This window comes from Glycine max, chromosome 18, assembly GCF_000004515.6.
Source record: "Glycine max cultivar Williams 82 chromosome 18, Glycine_max_v4.0, whole genome shotgun sequence".
Lineage (NCBI taxonomy): Eukaryota > Viridiplantae > Streptophyta > Magnoliopsida > Fabales > Fabaceae > Glycine > Glycine max.
Window position 1 is genome coordinate 9,009,859 of NC_038254.2, and position 13,821 is coordinate 9,023,679.

The 13,821-nt window shown below is 32.5% G+C and overlaps 1 protein-coding gene across 1 annotated transcript; it reads right to left on the reverse strand.

Moving 5' to 3' along the window:
• Window positions 1-1,976: 1,976 nt before the first annotated feature.
• LOC100794921 (zinc finger CCCH domain-containing protein 18) lies at window positions 1,977-7,900 on the reverse strand. Its single transcript, XM_003551765.4, has 4 exons — window positions 7,710-7,900; window positions 5,589-5,897; window positions 4,046-4,106; window positions 1,977-3,169 (listed from the first exon to the last, which is right to left on the reverse strand). The coding sequence occupies exons 1-4, from the start codon at window positions 7,833-7,835 to the stop codon at window positions 2,187-2,189; spliced, it is 1,479 nt and encodes a 492-aa protein (XP_003551813.1). The 5' UTR covers window positions 7,836-7,900; the 3' UTR covers window positions 1,977-2,186.
• Between the last annotated feature and the right edge of the window lie 5,921 nt (window positions 7,901-13,821).

Below are 13,821 nucleotides of genomic sequence, written 5' to 3' on the forward strand. Positions count from 1 at the left end.
GATATATAATTTCATTAAATACTTGAATAAAAAAATTATTATTTATAATAATCTTATTCAACTTTAATGGGATTTTTTTCTGTGAAGGATATTTCTCTATATATTAAAAAAAAATACTAAGGATATACTTCTTTTATATATCCCAATAATTTAATATCGAGTTAAAAATTATTTTATATAATAAAGAATAAAACAGTAATACTTATGTATATTTTTAATGTACTAAAGTAAAGGATTTCATTTGGTGTATCAAAAGAAAAACAATTAATGTTATTTATATTTAAATTATGAAGTTAAAAGTTGAACTTCAACTTCATTATAAACAAATTAAATCAAATTGTACACTTATCAAATTTGTATTATGGATTTTTTATTATATTTTATAAGATTGTAAGTAACTTTTTCATTTGTTCAGACAATATCTTTGAAACATTTTAGTCACAATTTTTTTTAATAAAACATTTTAATTCAAAATATAATAAATATCCATTTATCAAATAAATTGTGGTCACAAATATTGACTTCGAGTAACATGTTAAATTGGATAACCAGTAGTTCCTATAGAGGATAAAACGACAGATATCGTTTTGGAGTGAACTTAATTGCCTTTTTGAATTATAGTTGGAGCTTGATATCACTCAGGACAAAAGGGTTGCTGTCATGGCATCATGAATCACCAATAATTATTAGTTCTCGTGATTATAATTTCATGAATCGTATGTGTTTTGTTAGTGCCTTATAGAGGCAATATATATTGAACTTGCAAAAGCTTAGTTCACACTCATGGGCCATGTAAATTTTATAAGACAACGTCGTGTCTATGTTCCTAGATAACTATATCTTGAACATGCCAACATGGTTGTCCATAGGTCAATTCAAGGTTGCGTGACTCGAAGGTTTGTGGTGTCAGTTTGCATTCCAACATCCAAGAAGTAACGGCCACCAATGTCCATGGCCATAGTTTCATTATCACCAATCAAGATGTAAGATGTTATGATAAAGTTAGCAAATTAGCCTAAATCATCATCAGAGAGTAATTAGAGCTAACTGACCCACAAATACGTTACAACTAACCACTTATGACAAAATCATTATTTTAGGTTGTCATTGGTTAAAAACATAATTTTGTTTATAATTAATCCTCCTCATAAAATTTGACTGAGAATCTTTAATAGAATTTTTTATTTTTAATTATATTTTTTTTCATTTATAAAAATTCAAATTTGAGACTTACTTAAAGAATCTAAGATTTATTTTACACATATTCATGAATTTTTTTCCTAGTATTTAAATTTTTGCATACATGTTCTGTGTGAGTTATTGTTCATTGCTTATTTTCCCACTTCTGGGACAATAGGAATAGAAAAATAAATGATAAATATTGAAGAAACAACTCGCTAATATATTACTTCAAGCTGATACAAATTATGACAAAGAACTGTAATACAATCAATAATTTAGAGTATGTTTGGATAAAAGTTGAAAGAGTACTTCTGCAAATTTTAATACAGAAAATTAAGAAGGAAAAATAATTGCTTTGAGAGCATTTTTTTTTTTAATCAAAAGGAGTGGGCTAAGGCACCCAACAAGGGTTGACATCCCAACTTCCCTTGAAATATATTGATTAGAAAGCAAAAAAAAGAACAAAACACTTGGGAGGATCAAAACATACCCAAGGAAAATCCTATCGGAATCTATAAGCTGGGAGCCTTTGCCTGTTCCTAAGGAGCTTATGAGCAACAAAAGAAAGGCAGTGAATCCTACCAAAAATGACCAATGCACTTAGTCCTTGATAAAATGGAAGATTTGAAGCTCTTCTGGAATTGCCAAAATTCTATATTAAAATTATTGGAAGCTCCTTGATAAAACTTAGTCCGTGTGTTATACTCTCCCATATTGAGTCTATTTGGTACTGAATTTACTTGTTCTTGTTTCCTTTTAAACAAGGCAAGTAAAACTATTCAAAACACAAGGACTCGATACAAAACTACGTGCATACATCATGCAATTGAATAATTGCACAACATGTACAAGGTTGCATACAAAAGTGCAATGTACTAATATCTTAGTTGAGCTACACATTTTGAAATCTCCTTTCTTTTTACTCTTCATTTTAAGGTCATCAGCATAAAATAAAGACATATTATATCATGCAACTAAAAACATAACTGAGTCTTGACTCCTAACTAAAACTTGAGCCATCTCTTCTCTTTTTCTTTGCTTGTTACTGAATTTGAGGCAGAGGCATGAACTGCTTCAGCATCTGCCAAAGCCTTGCGGGTTTCATTTAATTTTCTCATAGCACCCTCATACACAGCCTTCTCTTTTCTATTGGCATTCACAATGTGCTCAAGCTTTTCAACCCTCATCTTCAAATCCTTCACCTCTTCCTCATAAGCAACCAATGCCCGTCTATCCACCTTTTTACCTTCCTCAGAACCTTTACTTTGCTGCTTCTTCATTGATCCACTGCCAAAAGCCTCACTGTGCATTGCCAGGTGATTGTTTATTAATGCAAAGACATCTGATGCCGATTCTTCTTCCTCTTTTGCTGCACGATTCACTTCTGCAAATTTCTTCTCACGTTTTCTTTTGCCACCTCGGCTCCTTTTCTTCTTGCCTTCCTTCCCTTCCCTTTTATGAGACTCCAGTGCGTGATCTAAGGACTGCTTTGGTGGTAGCACCTTCACTGGTATAGGGTCCAGCATTCCCTGACCGGTTACACCTAAACCCATTCCTTCTCTGTACCCCATATTAGCCATCATCTTGGAAGCTATGCCTCTAGTGTGGTTCTCCCACGTGGCAAATGTTGCAGTTTCGGTCTGAATACCTCTCCGTAGGTTGGTACTCTCCAGAAATCCTAAACCTTGTGGTTCCTCTTCCTCGTAGTCACTGGAATCAGATTGTACTAAGCTGGAATCGCTCTCCAAGTCACTCATTTCTGCATGCTCAGACAGCGCCATTTCTTCAGCACCAACTTTCACAGAACTTCCGTTGTCTCGGAAAACAACTTGTCCAACTCCAGCTTTTTCGTCCAAGGACTCGAGCTCGGCTTCTCTCCAAGTGCCTGCATTTGCAGTTGAGACTGCCCATATACTTGACCCCACAAGAGACTGCTTCCAGATTGTAGGCACATATTTCTTAAGAGCAGACAATTGAACATCAAGTCCTGTAGATGCAAATATAAGTCATGATATACAAAACATAATATACTAACAGAAAGAAAAACAAAACAAAGAAGCAGATTGTGTAAAGCAGCAATCACATATATTGGAAAATAAGCTTATGGGTATACAAAGGCTGAAAGCATACAAACTACCATTAAAAATCAGGTTTTAAAGGGTGTTCTGGATCCAAACGTAAATTACAGGGCTTCTAATTCTTCAAATGTTAAAACATGAATCAATTGGATTAACAGTACTAAGTTTGTCATTTTTTTTTTGCCTGATCCCCCAATGTTATTGTGTCTTAATGTATGTTTTAAGAAATTTAGTAAAATATCTGGAAATGATTCAATGAGTAAACCTCTGAATAATTTCACCCAAGATGCCATAAACATTAAAGAAGAAAAGGATTACTATTTTTTCATCCAAAGTAAAAAAAGAAAAAATACCAAACACAAAGCACATGATAAATCTAAATGAACTTTAGATGAAGGTTGCAATGATTACACCAGCCTCATGTAGGTGAAAGTACACTAGCCACCTACGTACTTTAAAATGTTATACAAAATTGATATCTCATAATGGAAAAGCATCATAACAAAAATGTCACAATTTATTAAAAAAATCCCTTAACATGCTGATTGCTGAAGTTATGTGAACACTCTAATAATTAAACCTTGGACCCTTGAGTTTATTCACATGAACTACTCCCCAAATCTTAACAAAGACTTGACCCAACAGGTTCTCCAAGACACTAGGGTCCAAATGTTCATTGAATATTTGCACTTAAAAGTTAAAAGTGCAAGTTAAAAAGTCAATTACAAAGAGGTCTATGTGATTTCACCTCTATCCAATTTTGTTCAATTTGCTCAGCAGCTTACCATGTGATAGGCGACAGTTACTACCAAATCGACATCGTTGTTGTAAAAAGAACTTGCACATCTGCACTTTGGCGTTCTAGTATTAGTACAATGATAAGAAAAGCAATTGATTTGATTGAATAATTTGGAACCAAAATTTGGGAGGAATAACAATGTTAAGGAAAACTTCTTCAAATAAGTAGCATTTTCATATTACTTCACTCACAAATATTTTATACATATAATTTTCAATCAGAATGACCTTTCTTGATTTACATCATACAAGGAAATTAATGGTAGTTGAGGATGCTTTGAATTCCTTGAGATGGCTTGTAACTAAGATGGTGAGATAAGGATAAGAAAGAAACACAGAAAGAGAAACATGAATATGTTGAATTAAAGGGCTTTGTAACTTCCAATTTTTATAGTTAGAAATATCTCATTGACTGTGTAATTGAAACCTCAAACAAAGAAGTTTCATTTTCATTTAAAAAAAATTACTGTATGAAACTTGTTTGGAATTATTATTTCTTTAATAACTAAATTCATTTCAAACAGGTGCTATATGTATTATATAATATTTAATATCATAACATATCACTTCTAATACAATTTGTAAATCATTCAATTAAAACGATTTTTTCTTAAATATTGCAGTAAAGTTTTCAAATCACAAGAAAAAGTTCAAAGCCAAAAATAACAAATAACAGTTAGTCTCTGACTTTCATGAGCCATGTCAGGATTACCAATCAACCATTAACACAACACTCATGTATGTTATATATAATACATGTAAAATAGGTTGTTAAGGTATAAATTCAAATATGAACAGAAGATCCTAAACTGTCATAACATCAAATCAAGAACAAATGTCCACAGGTCCACATAGAAGTGCAATTGTAGCATATTATACATGTTGCATCCGAATTGGAAAGAGATAACAGTAAAAAGATGGAGGACAAGGAATACATAGACCAGAAAAAGAAAACCAAAACAAATACACAGACAGAAGTCTGAGCAATATGATAGGAATAATATAATAAAGGGAATGCAATTTAAAAGAAAAATCCCCAATTATCTGATTTTTCTGTGTCACTGGTTTGGTATTTGAATTCAGAAACTAACATGCTGGAAGATACATATTGTATAAGGGCCAGCACTTGACAGGTATTTACTGAAAATTCCTAATTAAACTATGACAAAATGTACCTAATCACTTTCAACTTTTTGAGGGGTGGAATTCAGAGGTATTGGAGACAGCATACCTTATCATTTGACCTTCTTTTCTACTACTACATAAATCCAAGGAAAATTGAAAATATAGCTTAATACCCATGACCTACCTGTGTTGCCCTAATTTCCTTATTTATTAATTGAATTCAATCCCAAATTTGCCAAACTGTTGTTATTTCAAATTCCCTTATTTTCTCATAATTAGTTACAGTAGCAAGAAACAAACAGGGAAGAAAAACTAGTAATTAAAAACTTAAAATAGAATACCATTTGTCACCAAATTATCTAAGAGAGAAAATAGGCATACTTGACACAAGATAATCTTACATACCAACATATTCTCAGAAGTAGGAGTAAGAAATGAAACTTTTGCCACTGCATTATCCAACTGCACCACTTGACCATTGTACCAACGTCCATCTTTGTGACGGAATCTACATTTAGATCCAACAGAATAACACTTGTCCTCTAATGGCTCTGGTTCAACATCTGTGGAATCAAGGGGCTCCACTTTCTCTTCTTCAGTAAAAATATTAGTGTTATGCAGCACTGAATCTGCTTCCTGTAACAATCGTGCACGTTTTAGGTGAAGAAGTCCTTCTTCTGCATCCTTAATTGCCTGAACAAGCTCCTCATGAACCTGGGATATCAAACAATTTTAAGAAATTTAAGTATAAAACTAGCCTTGGAAATAGTAGATTGGTTGACATAATCATGAGGTCAAAATCATGCTCTAGATCATAGAATCATACAATTCAACATGTTGCACCAGTTTCTGTGGCCCTGATCCCAGGTAGAACACAATTTGTGTAGAAACTTGAGAGTGGGAGTAAGAAGAATAGAGAGAGAGATCGAGAGCTAATTTCTGTGATCTGAAAAATCAATACATTGATTCTGAGTCTCTAAACTTAGAGACTCTTATTTATATCCTACAGACACAGGCTTCTCTGATTAGCCGACTAATCTACAGTTACAGTAACTGCCTCAAACCAAGCACAGTTGTCATAGCAGAAACCTAACCAACACATACACAGTAATTAGTTCACGCTAGACATACAACCTTGGCTAAGCTATGTCACTATGCAACTGGGATGATTAACTTTGACTGAGTTCGGAACTTCTGGGCTGCGTCACTTCAACTTGGACCGAGTTTGGGGTTTTCTACTTCCCCCATGTCTGATTAATGTGGGATGTAGCTCAATTTACTCCGGTTGTTGTTCCCCAGTTGTACTTATTTACTATACATAATCTCCTAAAGTGACATCTATTATGCATTTTGAAACAGAACATACTTTTAAAATGTTAGTTAATGTGAATTCATTATGGCCTGTTTGTGTTATTTTATATGTATATTATACATGTGTGTATATTGTAGAACATAACTTTACATAAATGAAAATGATCATACCTTAGTTTTATGATAACGTCCCACATTTTAGGGGGTCGTTTGATTCAAGAAAAAATTGTTTTCATTTTGTTTCCTATTTTCTGATCTTATACAGGAAAAAGTAAAAACAGAAAACAATTGAAAGATGATTTCACCGTTTCCTATGCAGCCTTCTGAAAACAGGAAATAAAGTGAAAACAGAAACAGTTTCTCAAACCAAACAGTCCCTTCTTGGCAAGTTGGATTCAATATAACGTCTACAAGTCTGACAACCTTAGCAACAATCCCATGGATAATAGCTCACTAGCTCAGGGCAGGACAATGTTCCACTAGAATGAAATAACTTTGTTAATTATGCCGATGCAGCTCAGCAGATTTAAAATAACAAACAACATTTGAGTGGTTGCAGTATAGGCTTTGCTTGCCTAAATGCAACACCTGTAACATGTACATAATACTTATCTTCTTGCTGCTAATCCCAATCCTCAATATTCTGCCTTTTTGGCCAACAACACGACCGAATTCGACAGACCAGCATAAAACCTTAAACATTTACACCCATTTACCATTGCAAAGATAAAGTATCTAGTAAACTTAATTCAAACAAACCAAAAAAAAGAAAATATTGAAACCTAACATTTTTTTGTTCCCCCACAGAAATTCTCCTTCAGAAGCAATTCTATTCGAAGTACCATTAGGCATTAATTGTGAACAACTCTCCTAATAGGGATTCAGTACTTGGTTACTTCATGAGAGACTAACCCCTTCTGTTAGATTCAACTACGGTTGATTATTGAAACCCAACATATTTGGCTGCATTTCGTATTCACTCCCACATGTTCACAGAAAGACTCAATCTTAGTTTCTGGCTGCATTTCGTATTCGCAGAAACAAATTGCCCACGACCCAAAATCACATAATCCAACAAAATTCTTAGTTTCTGACGCGATTAAGAAATGGGAAATCGAACAGGGCCAGAAATTTGAAAGGGTTATTGAAAAAATCAAATGTTGTTGATTGAAATGTGTGTGTGTGTGTGGGTGAGAGAGAGAGAGAGAGAGGTACCGCCAGAAGTTCAGGGTTAGTTGGATCAGAGAGAAGAGCTTGACCGATAGCAGAGAGAGAATCCCTTTGCTCTTGCAATTGAAGTTCCAGTTGATTCTCAAGAACCCTCTCTTCTTCGCTACCCATTGCCACCACCAAATTCAACCACGTTACAACACACACTACTATAAGATACCCTACAAATTATATATATGGTTTGAAACAAATATTTTCTTTTTATATACTCCCTCCGGTATCGGTCTCGAGGAAGAAAAAAAAATTAATTCACACTAATTAAAAAAAAATAGTTTATAATTAAAAATTAATATTTTTTCTAACTTATTATTCATTGAAATTTAATATTAAAAATAAAAATAAGTCACTTGAACTAAAACATCGATTAAATAAAAAGTATTTTAAAAATAATAACAATGAATCAAAATTAGTTCAATTTTTTTATATTTGAAATCCATAAAAAATTATTATTTTTGAGATTAGTATATAATTTATTTATACGTGACATATATTTGTAATTTTGTATTTTATAAATAAAAACTTAAATACTAATTTGATCCCTTAATTATTTAAAATATATTTAATTTGATTTTCAATTTTTTAAAACACCAATTAATCTTTCAATTGTAAAAATTGTATCAACCAATTTCTTTCCATCAGGTTGATGTTAATGGCGTTAAGTTGATACACGTGACATGTGATATGACAATTTCAAGTGAGTGTAAGATAATTTTGTCATTCAAATTAACAGATATGGCAAAAATGACTTAATTAATGTTGAGCTAATTTTTACTTGACATATTTTTTACTTTTTTTATAAGGCTCAAATATCAATTTATTTTTTAAATTATTTAAAATGCCTTAATTGGTCCCTAAATTTTAAAATGTTTTAATTAGATCCTTTAATTATTAAAATTATATCAATTAAGTCTTTTTTGTCATGTCTATTCATTTAAGTGACAAAACTATTTTACATTGGAATTGTCATGTTGTATATTCAACTTAATGTCATTAACATCAAATTGACGAAAACAATATGAAATAATTTGGGAACTAGATTAATGTATTTTAAACTAGAGTTTTGCCCGTGCGAATGCCCGGGCTCATATTTTTATTTGAATATTACCAACATGTGTTCATTCTCATATTTGAGGTTTCTTAATTGTTAAATATTAATAATCTTTTAAAAAATGTATAAAAAATTAATTTAAATATTCAAACATATAATACAGGCTGAAAAGGCTGCTAATGTAAAAAGATGTAACATTGTCTGAAAAGACGGCTATTGTAATTACAATTCAAAGTACAATGCCAAACACACATAACATATGAGGTTCCATCTTCAATTAGGTTCTCTGATCCCAAACAATAAGGCTCGACAACTTCAAATAGTGTTGGATCAATGGTCTGCAACAATAAATGTATACAATAAGTAAATAAAAATGAATCACAAAGTAGATAAAGAAAAATAACTTACATGTACTTCAAGCATATGAAGCTCCACATTTCATTGTCCCTTGGTTTTGCAAAGGTGAACAACCACCTTCACTAAAGTGCAGGCTTTTTTTGAAAGCCCAAGCGATATTATTTGGAAACAACCAACATTGAATATAACTAAATAATAAATATAGCATAGAAAAATTAAACCCACAAACATAATAATATTTGTACTGTTGCTAGCAATGTTTAAACAGAAACAAAAGTAAAAAAAAAAATTGTTCGTTACCCGAGGGTAATTAAGTTACAAACATAATATATCAAAATAAAACAAAGATAAGTAATTAAATAGTTCTTCAAGGGGAGTCAACTTCATCCTCTTTGTCATCCCATTTAACTTGCTTCCTATAGAGGACCTCCCATAAATGTTGGTCAATGTTGTAGAAAAAGATGACCTCATCTCCAGCCTTCAAATGACAGTCGCCTAAATAATGGATCCACGCGTCAGCAACACATGATGGGCCATTATTCATGGTGATCATCCATTTGTGATGCCTACCACTACCACGATCTACAACCATATTTTTTTTTGATGCAATTAAATAAATTGAAGCCTCTGGTGGCAGAACTTAGGTTAGAAGGAACACAGTGATTAAAGATAAGAAGTCAACAATAAATAATATAAAGGATTATGATTAAATTAAGAAAGACCTACCAATTGATAATTGTGTTGTATCATATCTTCAGAGACATCAATGGTAAAAACATGGTGCCTTATGGTTGGGGCTGCCCTTTGGTGTAGAGGTCCCACAACGTCCACACTGAAAGTAGTATTTTTGTCCCTTCCAACAAAACGCATGAGAACACTTTCGTGAATGCCATGGATTCTCCTAAGTTCCTTGAGTTCATCGCCAAAAAAGAATTGGTTACCATATTTATGAAGCTTTATAAAGTGTTTGTCTCCTTCGTAGTCGAATAACACATAATTTGGATAATTTGGGGACCATTGTCTATGATAAGCAAAAGGAACCTCAATGACGTTCTGCACATTAACATTTGAAACATATTATTTATTTGATATTAACATAAATAAGTAAATTTTTAGGGGTGAGAGTCGTGACCTGCTCAACACGGAATGACGCGTCAAATCGGTGCACAATTCTCGGTACATGTAAATTTGATGGGCCCTAGATGAGAAATGTTTATGTAATGAGTAAGTGAACAAAGATGTACCCATTGAAAAGAGAAGATAAATATGCGCAATATCAAACATGTAGTATGAACGAAAAGAGCAAGCATAGAAGGATGAAGGATGCATGATGAAGCAAACTCGAACATATAAGAAGGTAAACATAAAGGATGAAAAAGTTAAACTTATAGCATCAGACACATTTGATGATGATGTATTCATGGTGTTTTGTGTTTGGAGAAGTCCTTCGACAAATGGGTGAAGATTTGATGATATTGGGTGGTTATAGATATATATAATACTGTGTTTTAATTATGGGAGGGGGAGGGTGAACAATTATCAAGAACAGTTAACAATGTACAAAGTAATTAATAACCTTTTACACTTACCGTGCTAGTTTATTATGGTTACTGTTGTTGTGTTTTTATTGTGAGGCTATTACACTTCCCGTGCTAGTTTATGATAACTATTGGTGTATAATTAAATAGTAATAAATAATTACATACAAAGGTTGAATTTTAAAAAATAATAACAGTAACTCTTTATCAAAAATAGTAAATATGTGTATATGGAAAAGATGATATTTTTTACTTCCCGATGTATGAAATATGAATAGACGCGTAGTGTTTTGACATTGGGAAATTGCACCTCAGCAAACATCTAGTAGTGTATTAATTACACGGGAAATTATACGTCAGGAAACATCTGATAGTGTACTATAATAATTATGATGGATGTAACATTCCATTTCAAAGATTGAAATCAGAATATTGACGGTCACTACACAAAGACTATTAATATGATATATGTTGATATCCACAGGATAAAGTGTTAGTAGTCATTAGTACCTGTATAAACACAAATTCCAAAAAATCTGCTGACGGGATTTTGTAGGGGTCTATACGTTACCTTGAAAAGAGAAAAGAAAGAAACACAAAAAATCAATATTCATGCATACAACATTATTTGTACACCAAACTAAATTTTCCGGTTAAAGATACAAAAAGGTCTTGTTGAATTTGGATTACTTCAACAAAGTAACAATCGCCGGTGACTCTGAATTTGGATTACTTCAATTCAGGACAATAAATATTGCAAACAATATCAAAATTTCAACAAACCTATATTTGAAATGCCAAACACTATTATTTGTGTAGTTTGTTGGTCTTGGTCAAAATTAAAAACCAATGTCAGTTAGGATATACCAAAATATAAACAAAATTAACTAAACAATAGAATACAAATGGTGCAACTTAATTTTTCAAATTATTATCTACAAAATGACATGGTTAAACACCCATAGAAAAAAATCATAACCAACAAATGCTAAAGACAATAAAGCAAACAAATATTAAGGCTGACATAGAAGGCTTAGGTAAAATCAAACAAATAAGGGCTGACATAGAAGGCTTAGGTATAATACACAGGAAAGGTAGAAGGAAAAAAAAAGTCATTCACAGCTGAGGTAGAACACAAATAAGCAATTTACCCAGCAGCAATGGATACAAAGAATCATAGAAATGGTAAAAGGTCGAACCAAATATAATACACAGGAAAGGTAAGGTAAAAGCTAAAGAAAAAAAATCATAAAAATGGGATGGTCATGACTCTAATTTTCTGAAAACATGGTAACTGTTTTTCACCTCCTCAGTTACACCTTCACCATCCTGTCAAAATAGAAATACTGAATGATATAAGAAACAACCATTGGTTATCATAAAAACTGCAAGAAAAACAAAGTTTTAAGAAAGAAATTCATAGCTGATAAAATGCAAAGCCACCACAAACTATCACATTGTAGAATCTGAAACAGAACCAAAAAAATAGGATCACAAATCACAACAACTAACCAATTCATAACACTACAGCTATGACAACAACATTAACAAATTCACAAAGACATACAATAGAATGAAACAAAGAAGGTACCGCTAAAGGCTATGCAGAGGATGCAAGAACACATGTTTGGATAACAGTGTTCTCTTGCGTTGTGAAGGGTTGCCTCAACATCTTCGATTTCTCCAAATATAATACACAGGAAATGTAAAGTCTAAAGAAAAAAGAATCATAGACATCCACCAAAGAATGTATAAATTAATTTTTGAAATACAAAAGGTGCAACTTAATTTTTCAACTACAAAAGGTAGAAGTAGAATTTTATTTTCCAATATTAATACAAATTGAACCCAAATAAGCAATCTACTCAGCAGAAATGGATACAAAAGGTGCAATTTAATATTTGAAACAACAGAATACACACACAAATAATAAGTACGTGATACAAAATGTACCATTGCTACAAAAGCAAACAAATTATTATCTACAAATGACATTAATAAACACCCATAGAAAAAAATCATAACCAACCAATGCAAAAGACACTAAAGCAACCAAATATTAGGGCTGAGGTAGAACACAAATAAGCAATCAACCCAGCAACAATGGATACAAAAGGTGCAATTTAACATTTGAAACACAAAAGGTCCAACCAAATATAATACATAGGAAACGTAGAAGCAAAAAAAAAAAAAAGAATGATAGAAAGCACCATCAAGGTAGAAGAACGATCAGGAACACCCAAAAAATCGCACCTGTTGTCATAAAAATCTATCCTTTTGTTCTATGAGAAAAAAAATCAAGGCTTCAGTGTTCTTCGGGCTTGTATGCTCAACAAAGTAGGAGAACGATCAGGAACACCCAAACATTAGGGCTGAGGTAGAACACAAATAAGCAATCTACCCAGCAGCAATGGATACAAAAGGTGCAATTTAACATTTGAAACACAAAAGGTCCAACCAAATATAATACACAGGAAACGTAGAAGCAAAAAAAAAAAAAAAAAGAATGATAGAAAGCACCTTCAACGTAGAAGAACCATCAAGAACACCCAAAAAATCGCACCTGTTGTCATAAAAATCTATCCTTTTGTTCTGTGAGAAAACAAATCAAAGCTTTAGTGTTCTTGGGGCTTGTATGCTCAACAAAGTAGGAGAACGATCAGGAACACCCAAACATTAGGGCTGAGGTAGAACACAAATAAGCAATCTACCTAACAACAATGGATACAAAAGGTGCAATTTAACATTTGAAACACAAAAGGTCCAACCAAATATAATACACAGGAAACGTAGAAGCAAAAAAAAAAAAGGAATGATAGAAAGCACCATCAACGTAGAAGAACGATCAGAAAACACCCAAAAAATCACACCTGTTGTCATAAAAATCTATCCTTTTCTTCTGTGAGAAAAAAATCAAAGCTTTAGTGTTCTTGGGGCTTGTATGCTCAACAAAGTAGGAAACGATCAGGAACACCCAAACAATTAACCAAAAAAATTAAGCTTTGAAATAACTACAAAGAAAACGTACCTGTTGTGAAAAAAATCGCTGTTTTTCTTGAGATAAAAATTAAAGCTTTAGTGTTGTCCGGGCTACTATGCGAATCAAAGTAGAAGAAGGATTAGGAACACCAAAACAATTAACCGAAAAAATAAA